Source organism: Varanus komodoensis, unplaced genomic scaffold, assembly GCF_004798865.1.
Source record: "Varanus komodoensis strain SLA01 unplaced genomic scaffold, ASM479886v1 scaffold9, whole genome shotgun sequence".
Taxonomy (NCBI): domain Eukaryota; kingdom Metazoa; phylum Chordata; class Lepidosauria; order Squamata; family Varanidae; genus Varanus; species Varanus komodoensis.
In genome coordinates, this window is record NW_025336598.1 from 24681236 (window position 1) to 24708152 (window position 26917).

A 26917-nucleotide genomic window follows, 5' to 3' on the forward strand; every position below is an offset into this window, starting at 1 on the left:
TAGCACCTACAAGGTTCAGGAGGTCAGCTCAGAGGTAGCTTGCCAACCTAGTACTTTTGGACATTTTTTTTTCCCTAATAGGGCTCATCCTTGTTAAAGAGGGCAGCAGATATGTCATGTAGAACCTAATGGAAAATATAGAGGGAAACACAGTAAGTGAGGTAATTAAAACTGCATAGAAACATGAAAATGATTAGTGTTGAGCTTAGGAAGGGAGTAAAGAACATGAACAATTCCACATAAATAAAATGTTTTGCAATGTTGTTATAGTATAGGAATCCTAGGAGAGAAAGGGTTACAGTCAAAGATCAGCTTTTACAATATATAACCTGGGTGATGACTCTTTTGCCTACTAGCATGATAGTGGAGACTTGGATTTAGTGTTGAATCTCTTTCTGGACTGCCAGGTGGTTTTGCAGCCAGAACTGGCTGGCTCTCCTTTGCTTCTGAAGTGATGCACGTAGACTTGTGGGAAAAGTTAAGTGTTCAGGAACAGCAACGGCATTGCAGATGAGGGCGGGTGAGGAGATGTAGCTCCTGCTTCTGTCTCTTCTTTCGCCAGTAGTAATATGCTTAATGGAAGATCATCCCAATCAATACCTCCAGGCAGCTGTTAACTGGCTGGGGTAATGCAATCAGAATGAGTTAGTGCAGATGGGGCTTTCTTGCTGCTTTTGTATTAAAGATGCCTCTGACCTATGATAGTCAGGGGGTTGCTAAGATCTACAGGAAAGGATCTTCCATCACATCAGCAAACTATGGCAGAGTAAAGGAATCTCTTCTGCATGGCTGGGCACTGAATGGGGCTGCTGCTGCTGCTGCTGCTCCTCTAGCCAGCAAACTGGACAGTTGGAAGCTGGGTGCAGTGGTCAGATTGCTGTGTAACTGAACCAAAACTTAACTCTTGGAGAGACCCAAGGAGAAAGAGGACTAGGAACGAAACAGCAATATCAACTGTGACAAAAGCCAAGGCAATGTCATCACTGGTGAAGGAAGACCTCAACAAGAAGCTATTCCGATCTCTTGGGCAAAGCTTGTACGAGTTCATTGAAATTGAATGTACAGGCAAGGATCGCGTCTACCTCTGTGCTTCAGGTAAATGAGGCAGGGACTAATTATGTCCAGGCTCCAAGTATCCATCTGCTGTAGTGTAGTGGCTAAGAGTTTGCAGTTTCTTAGGTATGGCATTGTTTTAAAAGGCAGCAAACCTAAGTACATCTCCGTGGAAGTAAGACTCACAGGATTCTATGGATCTTTTTCAAACTAACTGTATCTAGGATCAGGCTTTTATGCTGCATTCTTCTATCTACTTACTTGGAGTAAGTCCCACTAAATCCAATACAGCATGTGCCTGAATAGATGCATACAAAATTCTATGTGTTTAGGAATAAGGGCTAGTTTTGTCCAGGTATTTAATTCACCCCCCCCCCAAACCTAGTAATTTAATTTTGCAGCATACTCAAAAGTAAATTCAATGGAATTCAGTACAGTTTAATTCCAAAGTTGTGTTTAGCTATAAATGCTTATTTCCTACTGTGTGAGCTATAGGGAGATAGGTTTAATATTGTTCTAGACAAACTGACATCTTCAATTTCTGGCAGTAACTTTAAACACATTGTTGTGGCAGTAATCCCTACAGCATTCATTTTCAAGTCAATATGCTCATGATTGTCTGAACTATATTGTTAGGTACTCTATGCTTCTAGATAGCCCAAATCACATGACATGCTTATGATTTAATTGTTTTAGTAACAGGACTGTATTTATCTGTATTCAGCTAGATTATATATCTTTCTACAGAAAGAGCACAGATATGACTGCTTTAATAAACTAGACTTCTTGGGTTTCTTGCTATGTCAAATGTACTGATAGAGCAGTTCCCAGAAATAGTTTGTGGATTTTATTTGTTTTGTGTAGGATTTTATGTTCTGGTAGACATTGTAGAGGTGTTTGGTATTTCTTTTATATTTTATATAAGTAAATATGGAATGCAATGTTCTGGGCCTTAATGATTTGTGGATTAGTAGTCAACACAAAACATTGTGCATCTTTGCAATGTAAAAATTTATCACCATAAGTTTTCAATAAATTACAAAAATCTCATCAAATCATTAAACTGGACAACTCTGATAATTCAACAGAGATATCTTCCTAGAATCTTATAATAAACCTATTTCCCTTCTTTCTAACCTGTCAATATAAGTGACTGCTCAATGAAATGCTTAGTGTAGCAGTCAAATTATATATGGATATTTAAGGCATTTTGAGAATTTGACAATTATTATTTCATAATTCCATGCAAAATGACTTATTTGTCATCTAACTATAAATTGAGACAAAGTGTACTCTACTGGCTAATATGTTTGGTGCATGGTATGTAACTAATAGCAATATGAGAAAGCATTGTTTGCATCATTTCATGTTGCTAAATAATTCTAAGTGCAAAGCATCCAGGTAATGCAGACATGGACAGCTTTTTCCCTAAAACAGATGGAGAAACATTTGTAATCCACAGAAGTTGGTGGTAGAAAGGAATAAAATTAGGAGTAGGATAATTCTGGGGCAACACTTCCATTGTTATCTGTAGTTAAAGACTTGTTTGATAGTTGATTGTCCTGATGGAGTCCATTCCTAGATAATATTTTGTTCTTACTAGCTTCATTCCAACAACTCTTTTACAGTCTTTTCAGTGGCTGACCGCAAAACCTGAGAACTCCTTCAAGACAACATCTTTGGTATATATTTTATGCTTATTCCCAGTGGTTGTATGCTGCACTGCTTGTCAAGAATGACTGAAACCCAAGTTGGAAAAGTCACGAGATAATTTCAGAACTATTTTCTGTCACTGAAATTCACTTTCTTATTCACATTTCTCACTTTGGCTTATTCAAGATTTGCACTGACACCCACACTTGCATTACTTAACAGAAGTTCAATTCTAATCAATTTGCTTGACTTATTGAAGGGTGCAAAGAGGAGTTATGCAAACTTCTCTTCCCAAAAATACTTTTAATGGAATATTTCATTTATCTTAACAATTGCCGGTTTCCAAATACACACAAAACTAGCCCAGCTCAACTAAGGATTTGAGACTGTGTTTAATATCAGATAATAAAGTTACAAAGAAAAAAACACTTTAAAAAATGAAAGACTTCCTAATGGATTGTTGGAGGGACAGGGAGTCAAAAATTATATTGGACATGGCTGAACCTTTGTACCTAAAGCAGCTCTTTTGTTAATGCATTTAGAATCATGATGTAAAATACCATTTGTAATTATTCTGACTTGGTAATTAATTCCACTGGATGAGTAAAGCTAACTTTCAAGTACCTCAGAATAAAAGCTGAAATGGTAAGAAGCCCTACTGACATAGTCACCAGCTTTCTCTGTCTATACCTCTTTAATCTGGACAGGTATCCTGGCCATATTAGGAAAGGTTTTCCTCCATGTGAAATAGGATTCTCTAGTTATCATTAATTCTGGATGATAGGCTGCCCTTAGCAAGAAGCAGGACATTGTTTGTGGTAGCCTCAGTTCATTGGAAGCATCTTCTATTTGAGATTCATCAATAACAATCTCTCCTCTTTTTGGAGGTTGTGTGTGAAAACTTCCTTTTTTTTTACAGTGAACAGGTTCACACAATCACTGCAGCTCATCATAGCTTGTATAAGGCTCCACAGGCATCATCTTGAATACTTAAGCTGTGGTTAGTCACATCATCCAAACCCGGGGCCATGTAGAACTCGTAACCTGTCTTTAGTTTCAGATTATATATTCAGAATGGCCACAGGCATGTGCCAAAACCACTATTACTTAGTGGGCCAGTTGTGCTAGCTGGTGTGGTGTCTTCAGCAATTACTGTATTTTTCTATCTATAAGACACCCCCATGTATAGGATGCCCCCCACTTTTCTTACCAATCTTCGAGCAAGCTGTTGCCACCCCGTGTGTGCGCCCACAATCACGCCAGTCTTCCCCCCCTCCCAGTGCGCCCATGCTTGCTGCCGCCGCCTTTCAACTGGCCCCCTGTTGAAAAAGTTTGAGGACCCCTGGGCTACATGCGCTCCACAGCATCAGCTGACGTCAGTTACATAAGGCTCATGATTGGATGAAACCTGTTAGCTTGTTTCTGGAATTGGAAGTTTCACTTGTGAGGCTAGTTTGCCGAGATAAGGTATAGGCAGTTTCAAAACTGCGATTCTCCTCTCATGCCCCGTGTGTAAGACGCCCCTCCATTTTTAGGTAAATATTTTAAAGAAAAAGTATCATCCTATACATGGAAAAATATGGTAGGTTTAGGCAAAAATAGGCAGAAGCCTGATTTGGATCTACAGTTATATCATGGTGATTTGCTGTAGAGCAGCAAATACTGCTGGATCTTAATTAGCTAGCAATAATAGCAACTAAAAAATGATTCTTCTCTTAAATCAGGTTGTTGAAAAAGAACACAGTGTGAGCAGGGGGACAGAAATGTACTCTGGGATGAAAATACTTTGGCTAGCGGTCTTAAATTCCTAGATCTGTCAGCCTTAATTGTTCCTTAATTTCGTTGTCCTGCTGTCTGAGCCACTGTTTTGCTCCTGACTCTAGGTGCTGAATGTTGTGGTTCTTGTTTGCATTTTTGCTGTTTAGTTTATTTAGTTTTGTTTCTTGTGCTGTTTCCAGAAATTATCAGGATTGATTTTTTTTAATCTCTTGGTTTTAGCTTTATATTTATACTTAAATGTGCTGTGAATTGTTTTAATGTGTGGTTTGTTTTAATTGCAAACTGTTTCAGAAACCATTCTGACTAAAAGGCACTTGTTATGATGTTAATGTCTTAAAATAAGTCCCACTGGAATTGGAGAAACTTCATTCTAAATAAATCAGGGTCTGAACACCAGGTTCTGTTCCAACTAGACTGCCCACACCAACTCTCTGATATCAACAGCCCTTTAGGAAAGGAGGAGACCAGTGCAAAGCATGTTTCAGGTAGAGAGCTCCTGCAGGGCCAAGTGCCTTCATCTTCCCCATGGGAAGAAGTGAGAGAGATAGAAGGTGGCATAGGGAGCACCAGGGCCTATTCCAATAGGACTATCTCCCACCTGGGAAATAAGAGGGTAAGCAGGGCCATTTTATTGGCACTATTGAAAGTATGCTAAAATTTCCTCTTCCAATTTTTCCTCATGTCTTTTATCTTCTTTAAGATTATAAGCATTCAGGCAGGCAGTAAAACAATACTATTTTACTGATTAGGAGCTTCTCAGTGAGTGTTTTCTTGGCCAAGGAACAGACAAACAGATACGATATACAGTGACACCTTGGCTCACGAACACCTCAGTTCATGACCAAATTGAGTCACAAACAAAAATTTCATTAAAAAATTGACTCGGGTCACAAACTCCACATTGGATGGCAACCGCGATCGTGGCCATCTCCCCACTACCCCGAGCGTGCCCACGTTTGCGCCCATCCCTCCCCCTCCCTCAGCACGCCGGGATGATGGGCACAGGAAGGGATGACAGGCAGGATCGCGGTCCTGCTGGCGGGGCGGGGCGGGGAGATGGCCACGCTTGTGCTCGGGCTAGGGGGGAGATGGCTGTGATATTTGTTGTTCTTTGTCACTCTGCTTCACATTTTTCTGATTAAAAAATAGTTACAGAATGGATTAACCTTATTTACATTGAACCTTATGGGGAAATTTAACTTGGCTCATGACCAGTTTGGGTCACACCCAGAGTCCTGGAATGGATTAAGTTCATGAGCCAAGGTACCGCTGTACATTAAAAGATTTGCTATGTGATTCTATGCATGTTTCCTGAGAAGTAAATGCCATAACATTCAATGGCATTTACTCCACATAAAAGTACATCAGACTGCAGCTTGAGACTGCATTCTTTGTTTATACATTTCTTGCTTGCATCCAATGGTTAGCATGCAACTGAGGCTTCAATTCTTAGCACACTTACGATTCCAAATTGGAAATGCATATGACCAGTTTTGTTTCTTGTACTTTTTAAACATACCTTATACATCTATCAAAAGACAAAGCCAGCCTGTGACCATAAGGCACAACAAAGGTAGCCCTCTCAACGGTCTTCCTTGGACATAGGACAACCTGTATAAACCTTAATCAGCACTCCGGACAGTTCCATAGAAATGGCTCGCAATCAAAATATTTCCTGCTTATATGCAAGATTAGTAATATTGTGCCAATGCAAATCAATATCGAAAATCAACATGGCATTCCGTGGGGTAAAAAAAGATGATCAGTTTAGAAGATAAATGATTAAGGCACAATAATATCACACAATCAACATATAACTAAATATAATCAATATACAGAAACAAAAGAAAGTTCAGCTGAACTGGCACTATGGTTCATTATATTGTCAAACTGCATTGAAATTAATATAGAGTGTCATCATTTAAGACAGAAGGTATTTCCTGCAAATGGCTGTCTTGTGTTCCTTCTTCAGACAGTCTCATCTGTCTTTCCATGATTTCATAATGAAGAGAAGGCAATAAATGAGCAAAATTGTTCACATTGTTGGATATTATTCCAAGTGCTTTGTGAATAAATTTGTGTGGGAAAATTTCCCACACACAAAAGGAAGCCTCCCCTCCCTTGGAAAACCACCCAATGCACCATTTTAAAAAATTGCTCACTGTCAGGCCAAGCTTTCTGACATCTTGTCAACTCAGCACAGCTCACCAATTACAACAAAACTTTCTATAGAAGAAGATCAGGTTACATAGATCAAGTTTTCCAGAGTTTGTGGCATAGCTTAAAACCTGTGCAAAAGCTATCAACATGTTGCTTTGTTTAAGATACAGATCTAAGGAAAGAATTCATAAAGAGTCAAAGTCCGTCAACTATTGCAGTTGCAAGATTGAAGACAGGCATAAGTTCGTGATTCATAATAGGTCTAGGCAAGAAAGTATTTTGAGCAATTAAGATGTTCTCAGCAAAGCTTGGGCACTGGTTTAACTATAGATTAGCGGCTTGTACACACTATTTTCTGATGATCTAGCCTGACATGGGACTCTGACCTGTAAAATGAGCATTGTGTCTGAGGGTGTGTTCTTCCCTTTTCAGTTGGCATCATAATTCGGGTAACATCCCAAGCTCATGAACACTTAGTCTTGCACAGTTCCTGCTTTTCCAGGCTGCAAATCACATGTCCCATTGAAGGTTGACTCCTGCAACTGTGGCTATGAGGGAATATCACCCTCCTTGACTGTCAATCAGAATACAATGGACTAGAGCTAAGCTCTCTAGCCTGAGCTTTCCATGAATGGGCTGGATCCTAAATCCTCCTGTTTTGAATCTGTGTCCAAGCCATAAACCCCATAGCTGTGCTGAAGCTAACCCAGCACACCCCAAAATTGGAGGGAATGGTCCATTAGGAATGACCTTTGAGGTATTAGAATTAACTGCACTTGTAGAAGAGAAAGCTAAACAATCCTTGCCTAAGTTGGATCCAGACTGTTAGTTGCACTTAGTCCCTACTGAAATCATTGGAGGTGTTTCCAGATGGTTCTTCCTAATGTTACCAGTAAAAAGACATTGTGTAGCTATTCTGCCTTTTCCTCCTTAATGGATTTTTGTGGATGCTTTTTAAAATGGAAGAAGCAATGAGAGAAGACAGGAAGCTTACAAGTGGAAAACATCATCATGTGTACTCCCCCCCCCCCGCCCGCAATTGGTGAGTGAGGCAGGATGAATGCATGACACAAACCTCATTTGGAACATTCTGGGACCTCAGCTATGATTAATTGTTTCACTGAAGTGAAACTAGCACAGGCCCAGTTTGTATGTCTGTTGGTGATTAATAAGGCAGAGTGGCTTATTAACCACTTCTATGCATACCAAATGTGTGCCACCCCATCCCTTTAATTACCCTTGCTGGGCATGGATTATTGTTACATATGAACAAACCACCCAGAAATGAATCACCATCAATGGAGTGTGGCTTCTGGGTGATTTGTTGCCCACACAACAGCAAGCTGTACCTGCTGAGGGTAATTAGAGAAATGAGCCTGACATGCAGATAGCTTATTAACCACTTTCGAGTTATGTGAGTCAGACAGTTGTCAGGATACAACTAACATTATTTCTGAAACTTATTTCTGAAACTAACATTTTTGAAAGGTGAGGATTCGTTAAGTATACACACATACACGGTTTCATACAGAAACCAATTCCATCAACAAATGAGTACTTGGAAAGATTTAGGATGTATTATGATAAGCAATGTTGTGTCATTTCAGTTTTGTTCAGCTTTAGCACAGAACCAATTTCAATGCTTTTCTGCATAAATCTGTGTCTTCCTCTCCCAAGGATTTGCAAGCTTTTGTTTCATAAAATGTGCTTTCTTGCACATGGTTGCATGCAGCTGTTCTGCAATCCCTTTCTCTCCCAATTAGTATTGCGTAAAAAAGGACATGAGCTGCACAACTGCCTGACTATGAAGAAGCTTTAATTAATAAATTTTAGTGAATGGATCCAACAAATGCAGCAGTTCAAAAAGATCACTGAAAAGTCTCTTAATAATAGTAAAGGATTATGAAAATAGCCATGAAGAGGGATAGTCCAAGGTGTCTATCCAGATCATATCTGATAAAGTCTTTAATGTGGTAGAATTTTCATATGAGAGAACCTAAGAATGGCTCAATACATAATCACTAATTACTAGACACCATGGGCTGTATCCAGTGCTAGTGTTACATGTCCATTGTTTGTGTTGTGCCAGTGGTAGCTACTGTTAGCACAAGAGGAAGTGAGTACTTCTAGAGCAAGCCCAGCAATGAGCCCAAATGCTAATTTCCACTACCAGACATGTCAGCAGAACTTTTAAAGTGTGTTTAAAACCAGCTTTGTGTAGATGTGTATGAACAACTGGTGTGGTTATTCATTTTTGTCTTGCAGTGACAAAGGGTGAAGAAGTACAAATATCTGTGGTGAAACACTTTAGAACAGGCCTTGATGAGAACTATGAAATATCTGAAAAATGGTTTCTTGATGATTTGGAAATGATTGATGGAAAAGAGGCTGATGCTGTAAGTACTACATTTTGCTGCAAGTGCTACAGAAGAAGTAGCCATTCTTCTACCCTCCTTCCTAGCAGACAGGGACAACAGCTATTTAAAGGGCTTTATTATGATAAAGCTGGCCAGCTAGAACGCTTTATAGTATAAAAGAAGAAAATTGCAGTACTCAATAACAAATGAAACAAGCGAAGTTGGAATATTGGCCATTTGGGAAAGGTGCCATAAAGATAAGAATGCATGCATGCTTGATTTGTTTCCAAAATGATTTTTTCCCCTTCTAAATTGGAAAGAGTAATCTAAACCTTCGAGGTGGGTCCTGCTTCAGGGCCAATCACTTGGAGTTACTGATGTTTCTTAACTAGTCCACCCACTTAACCTGATGGCATATCTTTGAATTAATGATATTAGGTCCTCCTGCTTCCATAAGTGCTCATTAAATTTTCCTGCAAAATTTGAAACTGTCTGATTCTCAGTGGCTGCTTGGCTTGATTTTGTGTTTTTGGACTTGGCATTTCAGCTGTGGATTCTAGCTCCCTTACCCTTCATCTGATTCAGAACCCATTTCTACAACCTTTAAAATCTCTTTTATATTAGGAATGGGTCTGTTTCTGCAGCCTGAAATGTATCAGCTTGTATTTAAACAGTAGCCTGGTAGACATAGATTACATGGAATTGCTTGCAGATGCATGGAATTCCATGCAGGTAAGGAAGGATGTTTCATTCCTCTTCTGTGCCCATCATAGAAACCAAGCTGGCTACTAGAGGATGAAAGCCCCATCTTCTGTGCCCAGTATAAAAAGTATTAGGCTGTGCAAGAAGACTAGAGTCTCTGTCTCTCGCTGTAGCCTCCCAGAGGTAGCAAACATTTTTACAGACTAGTAATGTTTGTAGTTTTATTGCAAGAGCGGCTTATAAACACATGCATGCACACCAACATTTATGCATACTATTAAATATAAATTTAAAACAGAGAAATAAACAATACATGAAGAAATAATTCAGTAACTTTGAAAGGAAGACATGTAAATCCCGAGAAGCCGGACTGCATGCTGGACTAAGAACCCCCTGTAACAGCTATTAACAATTCTGTGATGTGTTCATCTTAATACTTCTGAAATCTAAGTCTGCTTGCATAAGGAGGTTTTTTAGTTTCATATAAACTGAATCAGTCGGTGGGGAACTTTGATATCCCAGTGTGATCTTTGCTGCTCCAGATAGCAGACCCACCACTAACAGTGGTGACATCTCCCAAAACCGAGTGTTGCCCAACACCACTACTAGTTGATACTGTCACTCTCCATGTAATTCTGGTTTAACACATTAGCACTGCTGGATGATGTAACCTTCTCACCATGTGATGAGATGACTGTAAAACATACAATCGTTCTAACCTTGTGTTGAAAATGGACAGAGGATTCAAATAACTGAATTCAGAGGATTCAGGATTCTATTACGTACCCAATTGTAACAACCTTGGAATTCATTATACAACACCCAATTCAAAATTTGTATAGACAGGCACTACTTGCCGTAGAAGAGATCTTCTTGTATACCTGCTTTGATTGAAGCCTGAGCCCCTGCAAGATCGATTGTCCTGTAACACAGATCTTGTGCCTTTTTAGTTTGAGTAGTGTTAGATGGTTCCCAAACAGCAACCCGCATCTGTTGGCATAACTCATGAGATTTCAGGAAAAGCCACAGTGCATTAATAAGATGTTTTTACTAAGCCACAACCAGGTACCAAAGTTACAAGATTATTTAGTGCAACACAATAAAGGCTTCAGAGCCTGTAATACAAACACTAATTATTCTTTCTGTCTTTTTAGGATAATCCATGGTTTGATATGCATTTCAAGAAAGTCTACAGCTGGGAAGCTTATAGCTGTGCATCCAAATACGCCTTTGCACGAACACTAAATAAATTGAATGAGATGTACCTCCAGAAGGACTTGAAGATTGTGAACTTTGATTTTACTTACATCAATGATGAGGCACTCTGGTCATCCAGCAATGGGGACTGTGTGGTACTTATGAAGATCTGCTTCTATGCATCAAACCTTTTGTGTCTGTCTCTGTGCCCTCTGCCAGGCTGACTGTTATTACATTCTCCAGATTTGGATATAATTTTGAATTAACATTTTAAGAAAGATAAATCAATATTCAGTACCATCAGGGTTTCTATTTTTCATAGCAATTACCATTTTTAACACAATAATTATCTCAAATATATAGTGTTGACAATATATATGTGCTTATTGATTTCCTTAACTATTTACTTCAGCATCATGAAATGCATAGTCAGTGCTGCTATCCTCTCTGGGAGTAATTAGTATAACATGACTTACTTTTATACTATTTGGTAGAATGGGTCTTACTTCTGAGTAGACATGTACATGGTTTCACTTAAAGGCTACATAAAAATGCAGGTTGGTTTTATACTAGCCAAACTTTCTTGGTTTCTCCCAAAGAATTGCTCGAATTGTAATGTGGCATGAGGGGGTCCTTTAAAGGTAAAAGGACCATCCTCGTTGTTACTGTGCATGTAATAAATTGCATTACAGCAGGGGCAGCAAACCCAAAGTTAGTCATTGTCCCATATTTGTATTTATTTATTAGAAAAGTTTCTTTTCTTCTACCTCTGGGTTCCGAACAACCTAAAACAGAGTTCTCCAACTTTCTACCTCGGAGAACCACTTGAAAGAAATGGACATGACCGAGACACATCAGTCACAAAATGATATTATAAGGCCCATACAAAATGGTGACCAACAAAGGTGGAGTTTGACATTATCAGCTGGCATTATCAGTAAAACGATTGCCAATAATCATTTTACATTGATAACAAATCGTTCTTTTCTGAAAACCTTGCCTCAGCTCTTTCATTTCAGCAGGATATGCCGTAATGTAGCTTGTTCACATGAAATACAGACAGTGGCTTTGAAGATAACGACTCCACCACCCCTTTGAGGGAAGAAATTGCTGATCTGGGCTCATAGCTGGGCTACTTATTCTAATAGTCCATTCAGTTTGCCTTCTGTGAAGCGAGAGTTTTGTGACTGGCGATGCCCACCACTGCAACCCTTGCATGAATGACCAAGCTCCTCTGTGGCAGTTATTTTAAGCAAGTGCCCATGTCATTGCGTCAAAGTTCCCATTGTGCCCTACCAAGCCCACAAAGTTCTGAATCTCTTTTAATAGAGAATTTTTAAAATACTGTTTTTCCTCTTCTTCCATATACCTTTCAATCTCATCTTACCTATCTCCTGGCTCTTCTTTTCCCCTCCTCCTTTCACAGTTAAGTGGTACCTCTCCCCAGCTGCCAGTTCCTCTAGTTTCTTGCTGCTTTTACATTCACTTCCTACTATAACAGTTTCCTTCTCTTATCCCATTCCTCTTTATTCTCAGTTTTTAAAGTGAGGTTTATTATTACTTTATCATTATTAACATTATTCATATTAGCTTTCTGCTCTAACCAACTCCTGGCACCACACGCACCTATGTAGCTTGATCCAAGAGGGCGGTCAAGTGAGGAAGCAGTAGGCATTCCAGAGCACTGAGACCCAGCCAAAGCTTGGCTGAGACCACTGGTGGTTCCAACTCCCAGTTCAGAAACATGGGATTAAAATGCAATGCACATGCCTGGTCAGGGGATTGATTATAGCAGGCGTAAATAATTTGAGACCCACCAAGTTGAACATAGCTGTCATCCCTAGATAATGTCTCATCAAAGCTGCTTGCTCTGCCTGCCTGGGACTGCAACAACGGGGTGGATATTCCATCTGGAAAATGCAAAGTCTAGCTGGTGAACAGTTCAGCGTAGCAGATTACAAGTTGCACATGCTTGGTCTGTAAAAGTAACAAATGTGCTGGGAATGGTTCATTTCTATTTGGACTACAACTAGTCAACCAGTTAGCCCTGAACACTAAACTTCTTATATAGTCATGTTTGAATTTTTTGATTATATGTTACAGAACATTTTTTCTGCAGTGAAACTGATCAATGAAATGTTATGGTTCAGTGATTAAATGCATGTAGTATTCATACTGGGCCTTCTCCTTTAAACTTCCACTTGCCACTGCACAGTTAATGAATGATGGAACTGTAAATGATCTTGTAAAAGTTGTATTCTTAACAAAATATGCCTGAAACTGAAAACCTTTGTCAGTATGGTATATTAGTCTGAGTCAAAATAAGGACATTTTCACACAATGCTCTGTAGCATACTTAAGCATTATATGCTATTTGTGTTCATGTGTGAATGTTTATCAATTCAGGCAGTCCCCAGGTTATGAATGAGTTCCATACTAGAGAAAATTGAAATCTGGCTTTAAGTAGAATTTGTATGCAAGTCCGATTGCATACAATTGGCCTTCCACATTTCCAGGGATTGGGTGCAGAACCCTCCCAAAAATGGAAAAACTATGGCTATCTCTCACCCCCCATTTCCCCATCTCCTTTTTGAACCAGTGAAATGTTGGGAGAACTTTCCCTCTCCGGATGGGCAGAGCAAAAGGGCATGCTTTGGAGGCTTCTCTCTCTCCTCTTTTGCCCCTCTCTCTGTAGTGGTGATGATTTTCTGCAGTGAATTTTTAAAATTAACACATTTTATGGCAGTTCATTTGCAAGTACGGGTTGTTCTTAACTTGGACATTTGTAACCCAGGGACTGCCTGGATTCAAGTGAATGTCCATTTCAAGCAACTTTTTACATGAACCCTCGCCACATTATGTTTGTTAGTCTTCATGATACCACAGGACTTACACCCTGCTACACAAAAAGAAAAAAAATACTGTGTCATACTTGAGATAGACCCTTATAACTGTCAATCTTATATTTAGATAGCATGAGGACATACTGATCAGTGAAACAGAAAGTCCTTTTATTAAGACTTTAAACAACATGAATTAAACAGCCAGTTGTAATTATTCCTTGCCATTCTTTTCTAAGCAATATACAGATATGCTGTTCCTGGGGGATTTCAATTTCCATTACTTCGGCCAGGCACCGGTTCAGGACAGCCACTGCCTCACCTGGATTAGATGTAAATGTTGAGTCCACAGCCCAAACCTCCAGATGACCTCTCCCTGTGGTTTCATGTAGCTGTTAAAGAGCATGGGTTTTTTTGGACCTCTCAGTGTCTTTTGATACCATTGACTACTGTACTCTCCTGGACAGGCTGAATTGGGATATGGGGGCACTGCATTGCAATAGTTCTGAACCTATTTAGAAGGTTGTTTCCAGGAGTAGTGCTGGGTTATTATTGCTTTGCGCCATAGCAATTGTGCTAAGGTCTTCCTTAGGGCTCTGTTATTCCCCATGCTTTTCACCATCTGTCTGAAAACACTGGGAGAGGTTATCTGGGGATGTGGGCTGAAGTGACACCACTTTGCAGATGACACCCAGTTCAGTGGCACATCTGTCAGTTGAATAGCAATCTGCACTCCTCTTAAAAGAGCAGGTTCATAGTTGGGGGTGCTCTTAGATCCAGCACTGCAGTGCTGGCTCTCTTCTAAGGGGATGGATTAGGAGGGGCATTGAATCACACACGTACACACCAGCCAGGAAGGCCTCATTCCCACCTCTTATGTCCTTTAACGAGTGCTATTGGGTGATTTAAAACTGCAAACAATATGTATGTAAATAAACTCCACATTTTGCAGAATTCCCCTACAAATACAATAAGAGAAGGAATATTAAGGAGTCAAAGCCCTCCAACCCTACACTTTACAAGGACGGAGCACACTCGGGAACCATGAAAAGTTTGATTGGAAAAGAAAGCCAGAGTTTGGGGGGAAACAATCTGCCACTGAAGAGGGATCAACGGTGCAGGCCACACAGGATCAGCCAGCCTCACGCTGAAAGGCTATTTTTTCATTTTGTGCAGGGTTTATTCCTAAAGCAGTGTCCCGTCCAGTCCCGTCTTTGTTGCTTCATTTTTCTAGATTTGCGTAGCAACGTGCAGCAAGGATACCCTTTTCTGTGACCTAAATTATTTTAAAGTACCTACTCTGCCTCCTGGCTCACTTCCATGGGAGATAACATATAGTAACTTCCAACACAACAGGAAAAAATATAGTAAACATTGATTCAATTATTCAAGCTACACCAGTCCTTTTCTTTCCCCAAGAGGGCTTGCCGGCTTTAAACGGTGACCCCTCCAGACGTCAATGAAATGCAACTCTATCATACCTTAGTATTGGCTATGCTGATGGGAATTGCAGTTCAACACATGCGGTGGGGGCGTGTCCAACCCTTGTACTAGTGCCCTGATTTTTGCCACTCCCCTTGTCTGGAAAGAGCAAAGCCAATGCCATGCTTGACTCTCCGCCTTTTCCCTGCTTCCCAAACCTACCCTCTTCCCCAATCCTCCGTCCCATGCTGGATCTATTTTCCACTTTACAGCTGTCAGTGTCTGAGCAGAAAACTTTTAGGTCGGCCCTGGACGCTATTTAAATATCTGTTTTCCAGACCATGACAGCTTCCCGTTGATCTCAATGGGAGGCTCAATTCGAGCGGTTCATCGTAGTTACGATTGGCGCTTGCATAAAAGAGAAAACTAGACGTTCGCGATCTTTCTAAGTCAGGTCTTACTTCGCGTGAGAAATGTTTGGTCGTGCGGTGCGCGCGCGAATACGTTGCTCGCTTTTAAACATGTAAAAAGTGCAGCGACAGGAAAAATTCTCGCGAAAATGAAAAAGCCGGTTAGGCTGTGTGTCACTCTACTAGTTTCTATCTCTATAGATTTTCCTCACCTCAGTCTTTATGGTGCGCGCGGATCGTCCATAGAACGCTGAGAACGAGTCTTACGTACTTCCGGTAGTGTCATGTGGCAGAAGCAGGAAGTGTTGTTGGAGACAGAGAAGGCGGGTCTTTAACCACCGCTGGCTTTAGAGGACTAGGTCGGGAAGAGACCTCCGCCAAGCCCAGCGTGCGGGGTAAGGAGGGGGAAATCGCTCTCGACACTGGGGGCGCTTGCCTGGGGAGAGCCCGCTGGGCTCGGGCAGTGCTTGTGGCCATCCCAATAATGTTTCCCCTGCTATCCTGGACATCCCACAGCCACGCCTTCATCTCACACTGTATATCAGCCTTCCGCGACCGGGAGCCTTCCAGATGAGTGGGACCATAGAGGCCCGGGGCCAGAATCCCGTTTCTGAGGGTGCAATTGTGTTCGTGTTTAGGCAGAAGAAAGTCCTACATCTGGTGGACTTTGTGGGTCCTTTTGCTGGGTCCTTTTGCTGTCTGAAAATGGACAGCAGTGCGTCCAAAATTTCTCACCGGAAAACAACATATGCACCCCTTTGCTTCTTCCTTCTTTAAGCATTGTCTCATTCAAACAAAAATCATAAACCGGAAATGAAACGCGATCTTTAAAAAAAGCAAAAATACATGACTGGCAATTTTTCAACAACCCGGTAAAATCACACTACAAGAATTCAGTACAAATAGTTGAGCTGTGTATGAACTTATTTGAACAGTCCTGTTATAATTGTGCCTTACCCCAGAAGGGATAGCAATCTAGTCCTCAGATGCTGCAGCTTTGATGCACCCATTTGTGCTTTAAGTTGCAGTTTTGTAACTTGAATAATAGAAACAACAATCCTGAATCCATTTGTCAGGGAGTAAGCCACACTGAAGTTAGTGGGACTTCTGAGTAGACATGTATAGAATCGGTTTGTAAATCATCTACAGCTGCCTTGTTATTTTTAAATCCTCTCTACAAATTTTAATCTTGCTCTTTCGTTTGCTTTGGTTTTATTTAGGTGGAACAAGTTTTCACGTTTAAAATGAACATGTAGTTCTGTGGCCATTATCTCCTTTATGATTATTTAACTTGGTAATCTGGATGTGTTTTATATACCAGGGGAATTATATAACTCTTTGTGAGTACAGTATATATGATGTTGTATTGGGCCTGTTTCAGCTGTCTAGTTACCATTTTTTAAATTATTGTTTATCTTTGATTTCAGCCAGATCATGAATTAAACCCTATTCAAAGTCCAGCATGAACAAGTACATGATATTCAGTATGCTATTCTGTTGTTATTTGCTGACATTTCAGATTTCTGCTTTGGATTTATTTATTTAAGATATTTATATGCTGTCCTGTCCTGTTATTTATGTGTTGTGAGCTGCCCCGAGGCTTTGTTGTGATGGGGCAGCATAGAAATGTTTTAAATAAATAATAAATAAATGAATAAATAAAAGCCTCAGGACGGCTTACATAAAATATAACATAAATAAATTCTCGATCCACACTGGCTGCAGTTAAAAACATAGAAAAGACAATATTTAATTTTTTTTTAAAAAAATGAAAATCCTTTACTGGTATTTCTGTAAGCATTTGGTATTTGCATAGTTATACTTTATGCTTAGGATTTATGCTTTCTTTGAATATTACATGTTGCAGTACTGAGAACTGAATCTGGCACACATAACTAATTCCTTTGCTTTTTCTAGTTAATCAAATTTTATTGTATTTTTTTCAGTGGGCTATTACATCTGACTTTGTAGAAAACTAGAGTGTCCTTGAGGAACTGAACAAATAGAATGTTTGCCTGCTGAGAAAATGTAATTGAATGTAGAGCTATTGAGCATTATCCATATTTTGCAGCACAGAGAAAATGACAGCAATCAAGCATGCCTTACAGAGAGATATTTTTACTCCAAATGATGAACGCTTATTAAGCATTGTTAATGTTTGCAAAGCAGGAAAAAAGAAGAGAAACTGCTTTTTGTGTGCAACAGGTATGCATGTTCTGGAAACATCTGCAAACATTTTCTCTAGTTCTACTGTCTGTGATGTACAATGGGAATTTAGAGTTATGCTTGTTTTATTTTAAACTTATGCAACTTTTCCTGTGTAGTGTAAGCAATTACCAGTAATCCTGGGGCTCCTATTCAACATCTAGAAATCCACTGGATTTTTCAGATTCACTGAAATGAAGAAGTTAAGAAAAAAGTGCCGGCTTTGGATCTGCTCTTGGATCTCTCTACATGTAGCTGGTGTGGAAAGAACAGCATGAGCTGCTTCTCTGAGGTTGTAGCAGTGAACTCCAAGAAGGGGTTTAGGTGGCATCCAAAGTGTTAGGAAGGAAGGAGACCAGCCCCTGAGGCATGAAGTATCCTGGCAGCACCTCAGCTTCTTTCCTCCTACTTCCCAAATTAAAACCAACTAGAGACACCTTGGGGAGACCCATATTTGAGGCATTCGTAGTGATGACATCCTTGCTACCTATATTATAAACCATTTTGAATATAGGTTGTGTTTCGATTTATTTCTTAGTGTTATATTTTCCTGTAAGTTAAGCAGGGGCAATTATCTGTTTTAGAGCTGATGGTTATCTTTATGTGCTGTACTCAACAGTGAGTTTAATTATGTGCTGTACTCAACAGTGACAACTGAACGCCCAGTGCAGGTGAATGTGGTAAAGGTGAAAAAATCTGATAAGGGCGATTTCTACAAGAGGCAGACTGCCTGGGTGCTTCGAGATCTTGCTGTTGTTGATGCCAAGGATGCTATCAAAGTATGTTGTAATTATAATCTGTACTGCAAATCGTCACTATGCAAAGTCACTGAATGCAACTTTAGTTTGACTGTATCTTCATGACTTGGGGATGTTTATTATCTGTGACCAGTGAACCTGTGTTCACTTACTGAAAGTCAGTCCTGAGACTTCTGAGTAAGATGCGCATATGATAAGCCTGCATATGGAACTTTTTCAGAGAATAGCCTCCTTTGGAGGGTGAATGCAGTGCTAGTCCAAAAGGGTTAGTTTCTTTTTCTTCCACTTACTAAACAAAAATGTTGATGTGATGTTAAACCAAACATTACTCAGAATTTTTCTCATGAATATTACAATGTTTGTATTTCTTATGAACAGTCTCTTTGAATTCCAGATAGACAAGTGTAATAATAAATCCTTTATTAATTTTTTATGGAAATATTAAACATTGGTGGAGATTGTGCCACTTCTGTGCTTTTGCAGGCAGCATCTGGCATGCTCTTGGTGCTTTATAACTAGCTAAATAGCCCATATTTCTATATAATATTTGGTGTTTAAAGTGTATTATATTAAAAGCATATTATGATTTGTACATGTTTTCCAGGAAAGTCCTGAGTTTGATCTACATTTTGACAAGGTATACAAATGGGTTGCTAGCAGTGTAGCAGAAAAGAACACCTTTATTTCATGTATTTGGAAACTTAATCAGCGGTATATCAGAAAGAAGATTGACTTCATAAATGTTAGTTCTCAGCTTCTGGAAGGTATAACTTTTAGGTTTCTTTTTTGTAATGCTACATTATATTTTAAATATTTATTCAACATGTAAAAGATTCGTATTGTTTATATTACCTTCATTCTTGCATCTAAAGTAAGTAAATGTTTCCTTTGGGGTTCTGGTATCTTTCATCCTGATCCTAAATTCATTACACAGAATGATTTCAATGGGTCTTACTTTCACATGATAGTTGTGATCCAAAACCATTGCTCTCTGCTTTTAATGAACTTTTAAAAGTCATAACCCAATTATCATCGAAGTGGAAATTCAAGGTGGGCTCCACTCTTTTTATTTTATTTTTTAAATTGTATTTAATACATGTATACCTGCTTATTCTTCACTGAGTTTGGGATGATTTAAGCTCCCTTCCCCACATTTTTTGGGTGGTTGAAGTAGTTAATACTAGGTGACTGGCCCAAAGTCATGTGGTGAACCAGGTTCGAATTTGATTGTATTTGTACTACACAATCCAAGATCACACTGTTTATACAAGATTTTAAAAATTATATTTTTCTTATATAAGCAAATCCATGTAGTAAATGTCATGGCATGTACAGTTGTCTATGAAACCATCCAAAACAGGCTTTTATCACCTTAGAAAAGTGGGGAATTCTTCCCCACAAATAACAGTTGGTTGGAATGATTCTTGCCAGTTTAGATAGCAGCAGGTTAGAAGTTATGAAGAAATGAACTATTAGAACAAAGACTTGTCTGTATTTCTTTGTGTGTATATATAGTCTTTGTGTATACTGTTTGCCCTACACCTGGAGAAGTGATGCTGGCAATTAGGTGAGCTCAGGCTGCTTGTGGCTTGAAAGATAATAATCAGTACAGTAAATCATGCCCTCAGGCAAGTGATAACCAGTGTAAGAGCTCATGTTCTATTGACATACATTAAACATTGCCTTATACAGAGTGATCATTGCTGCATCTTGCTTAGTACTTTCTGTACCAGGAATGAGTGGAAGGTAGATTGGGATCTACTGGTATAAATCAGCAAGGGCTTCTGATTCCCAGTAACTAAACAATAATAGGTGAAATTGACGGTTTATAGAAAATATCTGCATGGCTGATCTGGTGCCAAAATTGCTTATTTCTTGACCGTGTCACTTTTTACCATGTACAGTATGGATATTAATATGTTCCCCTTGACCAGACTTTTGTGCATTATGCTGGCCACTTTGATTCTTTGCGTTAGCATCCTTGATCTGCTGTAACTAAAATGTAGGTTTGTAGTTGAATATATGGTGCATGGTTTAGGAGATGTAACAGGTAATTGATGCCACTGTGCCCCATCCCAACTCCATTTGGTGGACCATGGGACTTTAGTAAAAAGAATGAGGTAGATTGCACAAGCCTGACGTCTGCACATTCCTGCTCCACATTGACTAGCCCTGGCTCTGCAGAACTTTTCAAGCAATCTCTCTGACCCCTAGGTGGCTATACCAGGAATAGAAAGTAGGACCTTGTGCATGGTAAATGCGTGTGCTACACATGCTCTGACGCTTCCTGTGTTTTCTGATTTTCAGCGTGGAAATAATCAAACAGCAGTAATACACTGTAGCTTCTGAGTAGGGTTTGTTTGTTTGCAACAGAGAGACCTCTGTGAGATTGTAAAAATACTTTTTCCTTTGTAGCTGAAGGAAGTCCTAGTTACATAGTTGTTTTACTAGATCATGCCTCATGTATTTAAGGATGGAGCTGTATTTATTTAAAAGTTTGTTTAAATATTTGAATTTAAATATTGAATTAAAAAATACTGATCTTGGCCCTTCAATAGGCTCATAAGGTTCTTGGTAATCCTTCAGATAATGTAATCTTCAGCCATATTCCAAGGCCAACACCAGCACCTTGAATTGGTCCTGAAAACTATCAGGCAGCCAATGCAAATGACATTGAAATCGGATTACTGTGGAGTAGTATGAATGAGAAGTAAACACAAACTAGGAGTAATATGAGCCAGAAAGATAGCTACCATATAGAATTAAGCCATGATCCACTTTTTTGGAAATTCCATTGAAATCAACCCAAGGTGTAAGTTTTAGGATCAAGATGTTAATATCTTTAACTGAGAAAATTTTGCAATCTGGATGGTTTTTGATAAAAGTTAAATTTGAATTTAATAACTTATCAGATCAATTGGCAGGTCTAACCTGTTCATTTTCAGAATAACAACACCATACAAGCTTATAATACTGAGGTGTCTCAAACTGCTGCTAATATTGTCAAACTTGCATGTTGATATGTTTTTAAACATGGTAGTAAATTATGAACATTCTAGATGCTGCATGTGTGTGATGAAATCTGCTTTGTAGGCTACTTAAAAGTTCTCATAATGTTTCAAACACTAAAACTTTGTTGCTGTTTAAAACAAAATATCTATGTTCATTCACTGCTTGGCTAATATTCTGTGCTTCCTTTCCTCTGCTTTTCTCATACTTTTAATTCTCCAGAACTACCTAAAGTTGCTGAAGGTGCGTAACACCTTTTCTTTCCATTTTCCTTCTTCTGTGTAACTAATTCATTTACTTTTGCTTTGTTAAACAAACCACATTTCTCAGGTCAGTTGGGAATATACTGAAAATGTAGGTGAAAATATTGAGAGATTTTAAACCTAAGCTTGTTGAAACCTTAATGCTACAAGTTGGACTGTCTACATTCACAGACAGCTATTGTGGAAGCAAAAAAATGAGTACCCGATGTCACTTTTTACCTGCATTTGTCAAAATCTGCCTTTTGAAGTATTGACTTAACTTTTTTTTTTCCTCTTGGAACTGAAAATGTTTCTGAAGTTTCTACCAATAATTGAATAAATGGTTGATTTCTTATTGAGAAATCATTGGAGCATTATAGTTTTCTCCAAATGCAAGATTTCCTTCAACATCTCTGGCCAGACCATTTTCAGCATGTTCCATTAAGCAATTTCTGAAGTTACAATGTTTCTTTTGTACTAATGCACTATATATTACATTTGCCATAGCTAGGCCCTAAACTAGTTTAAAAATTTAGGCTGCGATCCTATACTCAATTACCTGGTAGTAATTGCCAGTGGATTAAGTGGAGTTTATATCAGGGTAGACATGTTTAGGATTGTGCTTTGAGCTCGCTTTTTTATACACTAACTCATTTTGAAAAAATCTTGATGTCTGGCATTTAGTCTTAATTCTTTTGACAGTAATTAAAACTGACCTTTAGATTATTCTTTAAGTTAAAACAGGGTTTAGTTTGTTAAGCTTAATGGCTCTAGATTAGGACATAGTAGCAAAAATGAGGAGTAGGTCAGATGCAGTTAGACTTTTTCATGGATTCTCTTGGCTGGATTTTCTGTTCCTGACATGATATTAATTCTGTTCCAGAGAAGAAGAGGCAGAATATCTCGAGTATTAGGAAAACTGCATGCTTCAATCAATTTCCAACGAAATTTAAAATTTAAATTTTTTTAAACTTAAAAATGGGCTACTCAATTCACTTGATTGTTGCCAGCTTGGGGGTGGAGGATCCCTATTAGCCATGGTGGCAAAGTGTTCTCTTTCCCCACTCCCTTTTTTCGTTTTCTTTTTTCTTGCTTTGTTGCAGCAGCAGAAGTAGTAGCAACAACACAACTCCAATTCTGGTGGCCCACCTGTGCTCCTTTCTCCTCAATGCCCAAACTTTTTGGGCAAACCCGGGGGGCCACCACAACATAAAAGTCCTCAGTGCACTGATAAAGCAGTGTCTGTTCCAAAAGGGATATGTATGCGCTCACATCAAACAAGGAAGGAGGCTGACTCTAAGCAAAAGCATGCATTGGCAAACAGTCTCAAGAGGAATAGCCCAAACTCTGCTTGCCAGTTCAGAACTAAGCCCTTGATGATTGTGTCAGATAGTTGCAGGGCAGGGCTTGTGGAGCTATTTGACAATCTGTTGAAGTTACTACTCTTCTGGGGGACTGCTGTATAACAGTAGATGTTCTAAAGGGGAAACCTTGCAATGGAATTGGCTAGAGAAAGTTTTTATAATTTTGCATTGATAATACACATCAGCCAGAACTAAGATTTATGGCTCAACTAGTCATACTATTCTAACAATTCTAAAATTTTACATATCTGATGATTTTTGTTGCTATCTCCCATCAAGTACTTTCCAACTTATGGTGACCTTGTGAATGAATGCTCTCCCAAATGCCTCTGACAGCTCTACTCAGCACTTGTAAACTCAAGGCTGTGGCTTCCTTTATGGAATTGATCTGTCTCATAGCTCATCTTCATTTTCATCTTCCTTCACCTTTCCTTAGCATTATTCTCTTCCAGTGAGTCTTGCCTTCTTATGATATGACCAAAGTACTATACTGCACTATAAATGCACTATACTGGAAAAAAGCAGCAGATAACATTCAGTTAGTTCTTTAAAGAAAAGAAAGAAGAACTCTGTTTAGAAATCCTAACCAGCTCTTCTTATACAAAGGCAGAAAAGGGTAAGGAAAGAGAAACAGTGAAGAGCAAATATACAAGGAATCGTTTAAAAGTACTTGGGTGATAAAAACATTTTCAGATGTTGTCTGAGGAAGTGAAGGAGATGGACAAGAGTTAGTTCCATTTGGCCACAGCAATGGTTTGCTGCTTTAAGATGTAGAGGTAGGATCCTGACACAAATACAGCTTTTTGGCTGGTTATAATTCCAGGAGTGGATTTCCAATATAACTGTTTCCTTTTTCTTGCTGAGTTTTAAATTCTAATTATCTCTCTTGTGGTACCTAACTAGAGGTCTGAAAAATTAAAGCAGAATGTTTCACCTTTTGTGATGTTAGTTACTTTAATATTCCAAAGAACCTGGAGAATATTAATCATTCCTGTCCTGCTGATTTAAAAAATCTTACATTATATAGACAAGTTATCTTTTCTTTTCTTGACTTTGTTGCCCATCAGTCAAAATGACATTATGTACCATGCCCATCTTGCATGGCCACAAATATTATTTTCTTGTTCCTCTCTCAAGAATCTGTTCCAAGTGGAGAGAATCAGCATGTGACAGGAGGTGATGAAGAGGCACTGGATGAATATCAAGAGTTAAATGCAAGAGAAGAGCAGGACATTGAAATAATGATGGAAGGCTGTGAGTACGCCATCTCTAATGCAGAAGCCTTTGCTGATAAGTTATCCAGGGAGCTGCAAGTGCTAGATGGGGTAAGGATTTCTTGTGCAATAATACATGACTGTGTACTTAAAGAGAGGGTAGTTGAAAAGTTATTTGCCTGTGTACAATGTAAGAACTCTTCAGTTTCAACTCATGTGCATAGCACGGTTTGTAAGGCTGACATTTATACTTAACAGAGTCCATATTGTGTTCAATTTATATTAATCCAGTGTTCTCTCCAAAAGCTCTCTTGAGAAAGCCCCCTGGATTAGGTCAATGTTTCAGACCTTGGAAAGCTTCATACTGAGCAAAAAAATAAGAAATGGTTAGGACCCCAAACCTGAGATTCTGGAGAGCTGCTGCCAATCAAAGTAGGCATTACTGGGCTAGATGGACCAATAGTCTAAGCTACTGCAAAGCAGCTTCTCATGTACCTGCTTGGGCTCACAGGAGTGGCTTGTCTGCTGCTAGTTCAGTAGAATTTTAGCTGGACTAAAATTGGACACCCTACTTGGTGCCATACCACAAACTGCCTTTGGAACTGTCTTCTGTTTCAAAAATGCATTGACATGTCTGAAAATGGCAAATCTAAGGATGCAAACCTGTGCATATCTAAATAGAAACATATGGCTGGAGAATGCTGAGAGATGTAGGATTTATTTCTGTTTAAATGTGCATAGGATTTTGACCTAAGTCCACTCTAGGCCAGACTTCCCTATCTGAGTGCCCTCCAAATGTTTTAGACTTCAGCTCCCACAAGCCAAGTGAGCATGGCTAGCTGTCAGGAATGCTGGGATTTATGAACCAAAACATCTGAAGAATATCAGGTTGGGGAGTGCTGCCTTAGACTCATGAGGCTGGTTTCCCAGTCCTCTGAATCACAAACAAAATAATTTAGATTAATTTATTAAATAAACAGCTGACCTATGCTTGGCATGAATGCCAGATGTAGAATGACAATGAGGACTTCCAATGCACTTAGCACAGGCTGAAGAATTCGGTCACTGCGTGGGATCAAGGTGTCACATGTACCTGTCTTCTTTCTTCTGTGCTGTTGGTTATTCCTGCTTTTGGCAGAGCATATCAGAAGTGTGTAGTGTAGTGATTAAGAGCACAGGACTGGGACTAGAGCGATCTGGGTTCTAGTCCCTGCTTGGCCATGCGGTCAACTGGATGACTTTGAGCCCGTCGCAGACACTCAGCTCAATCAATCTCACAGGGTTCTTGTGAGAATAAGATTGAGAGCAGGAGGAGGAGAATGATATAAGCTGCTTTGAGTTTATATGGGGAAAAGTTGGGATAGAAATCTAATAAATAGATAGAAGCACACTAAAGCCCTACAGCAGAGGTTGGCATATGTACCACACTGTGCACTGGCGTGATAAAACCGCTTCTTTAAATTTAACATCTGGCACACTTGCCAAAGAAATCAGTCACCACTAATTTAGTGCTTCATCCATCAAGTTGTACTACTTTCATTCAGCATTGATAGTTAAAGATAGTCCATGTGGTTTAAATTAGCCAACATTTCTACATATGTTTAAGGAGAGTAATGTTGCTGAAATCAGAATATGCTGCTTTTAAGTTACTTCTAGTGCTGTCACAGGGAGTGAGCCACTTTATAAATCAAGGGTTTAGGAATCCTCAACTGCATTAATACAGCTCTTAATAAATACTATTAAGGGGGAAATAAAGTAATGCTATCTAGAAATTACTAGTATGAGCTTTTAAAATACTTCACTTGGACGCAAAGCTGTGAAGTCTGTGCCTGGAAGTCCTGTTGTTAAAATAGCGTTCAAACAGGGACTTAGACCTCAGTATAAGGCAGCTTCTTATCTGTTATAAAAACGTATACTTAGAGTTGGGTAGTGTAGCAGGACTGTGTGACTAGCTGTATTTATATGGTCACTTACCTCCAATTCTGAATTTATTTGGCTTAAATTATTTTCCAAATATATCTCAAAGAAAATTCTATCATTTTCAAGTCTGTTCCAAACTGTAGGCCCCCGTACAGCCTACGCTATTATATTGTAAGCCATCCTGGTACATTTGAGGACAGGGTAGAAATAGTGTTTGTAAGCAGGTAAGTAAAAAATACAGTCCCAAAAATCTCAAGAGTTCAGCAGCTGTTGCATCCATTTTAAGCCCTAGCATCATCACCTTCCTTTTTCTTGGAACCTATCTGGTAGGTGAAGGGAGCATGCTCACCTTGTTGTTTCCCAGGAGTCCTGAATTCTTATGCTACTACATCAGCTTCCTTGGACATAAAGCCCCATTGCCTGCCTGTCCTTTTAAGTGGGAAATAAGTGGATGATGATAAATAGGGCTGGTGCCAAGCCTATTGCAATCAAGAGCAAATCTGAGAGAATGTTTTGGCTTGGTTTTGAACTGGGAGAGTTAATTACTGATTCCACCATATTTCCTCCTGCCTCATACTACTTACCAGGCTGTAAGTTAGTGCTGCTATAATAATTCTTTAGCAGAAGGTTTT

At 39.2% G+C, this 26917-nt stretch overlaps 2 protein-coding genes across 5 annotated transcripts in view; both read left to right on the forward strand.

The window, feature by feature from the left end:
* Positions 1-974: 974 nt before the first annotated feature.
* EXOC1L (exocyst complex component 1 like) lies at positions 975-11125 on the forward strand. The gene is made up of 3 exons (XM_044418280.1): positions 975-1095; positions 8911-9041; positions 10859-11125. Exons 1-3 carry the CDS (start codon positions 975-977, stop codon positions 11123-11125), a joined length of 519 nt encoding a protein of 172 aa, XP_044274215.1.
* A 4754-nt stretch (positions 11126-15879) lies between these two features.
* The window catches only part of EXOC1 (exocyst complex component 1), a 35955-nt gene continuing 24917 nt past the window's right edge, over positions 15880-26917 (forward strand). For all 4 annotated transcript variants that reach the window (XM_044418037.1, XM_044418039.1, XM_044418038.1 and 1 more), the window contains exons 1-5: positions 15880-15968; positions 17645-17778; positions 18427-18557; positions 19141-19300; positions 24289-24476. In XM_044418037.1, coding sequence (XP_044273972.1) covers positions 17655-17778; positions 18427-18557; positions 19141-19300; positions 24289-24476 — 603 coding nt within the window. In that variant the 5' untranslated portion in view covers positions 15880-15968; positions 17645-17654. The remainder of the gene's footprint in view (positions 15969-17644; positions 17779-18426; positions 18558-19140; positions 19301-24288; positions 24477-26917) is intronic.

Bases quoted from the DNA above. Each gene is read 5' to 3' on its own strand.
- EXOC1L (XM_044418280.1), top strand. From the start codon at position 975: ATGTCATCACTGGTGAAGGAAGACCTCAACAAGAAGCTATTCCGATCT. The intron at 1,096-8,910 runs GTAAATGAGGCA...TTTGTCTTGCAG, and splicing joins CGTCTACCTCTGTGCTTCAG to TGACAAAGGGTGAAGAAGTA. The intron at 9,042-10,858 runs GTAAGTACTACA...CTGTCTTTTTAG, and splicing joins ATGGAAAAGAGGCTGATGCT to GATAATCCATGGTTTGATAT.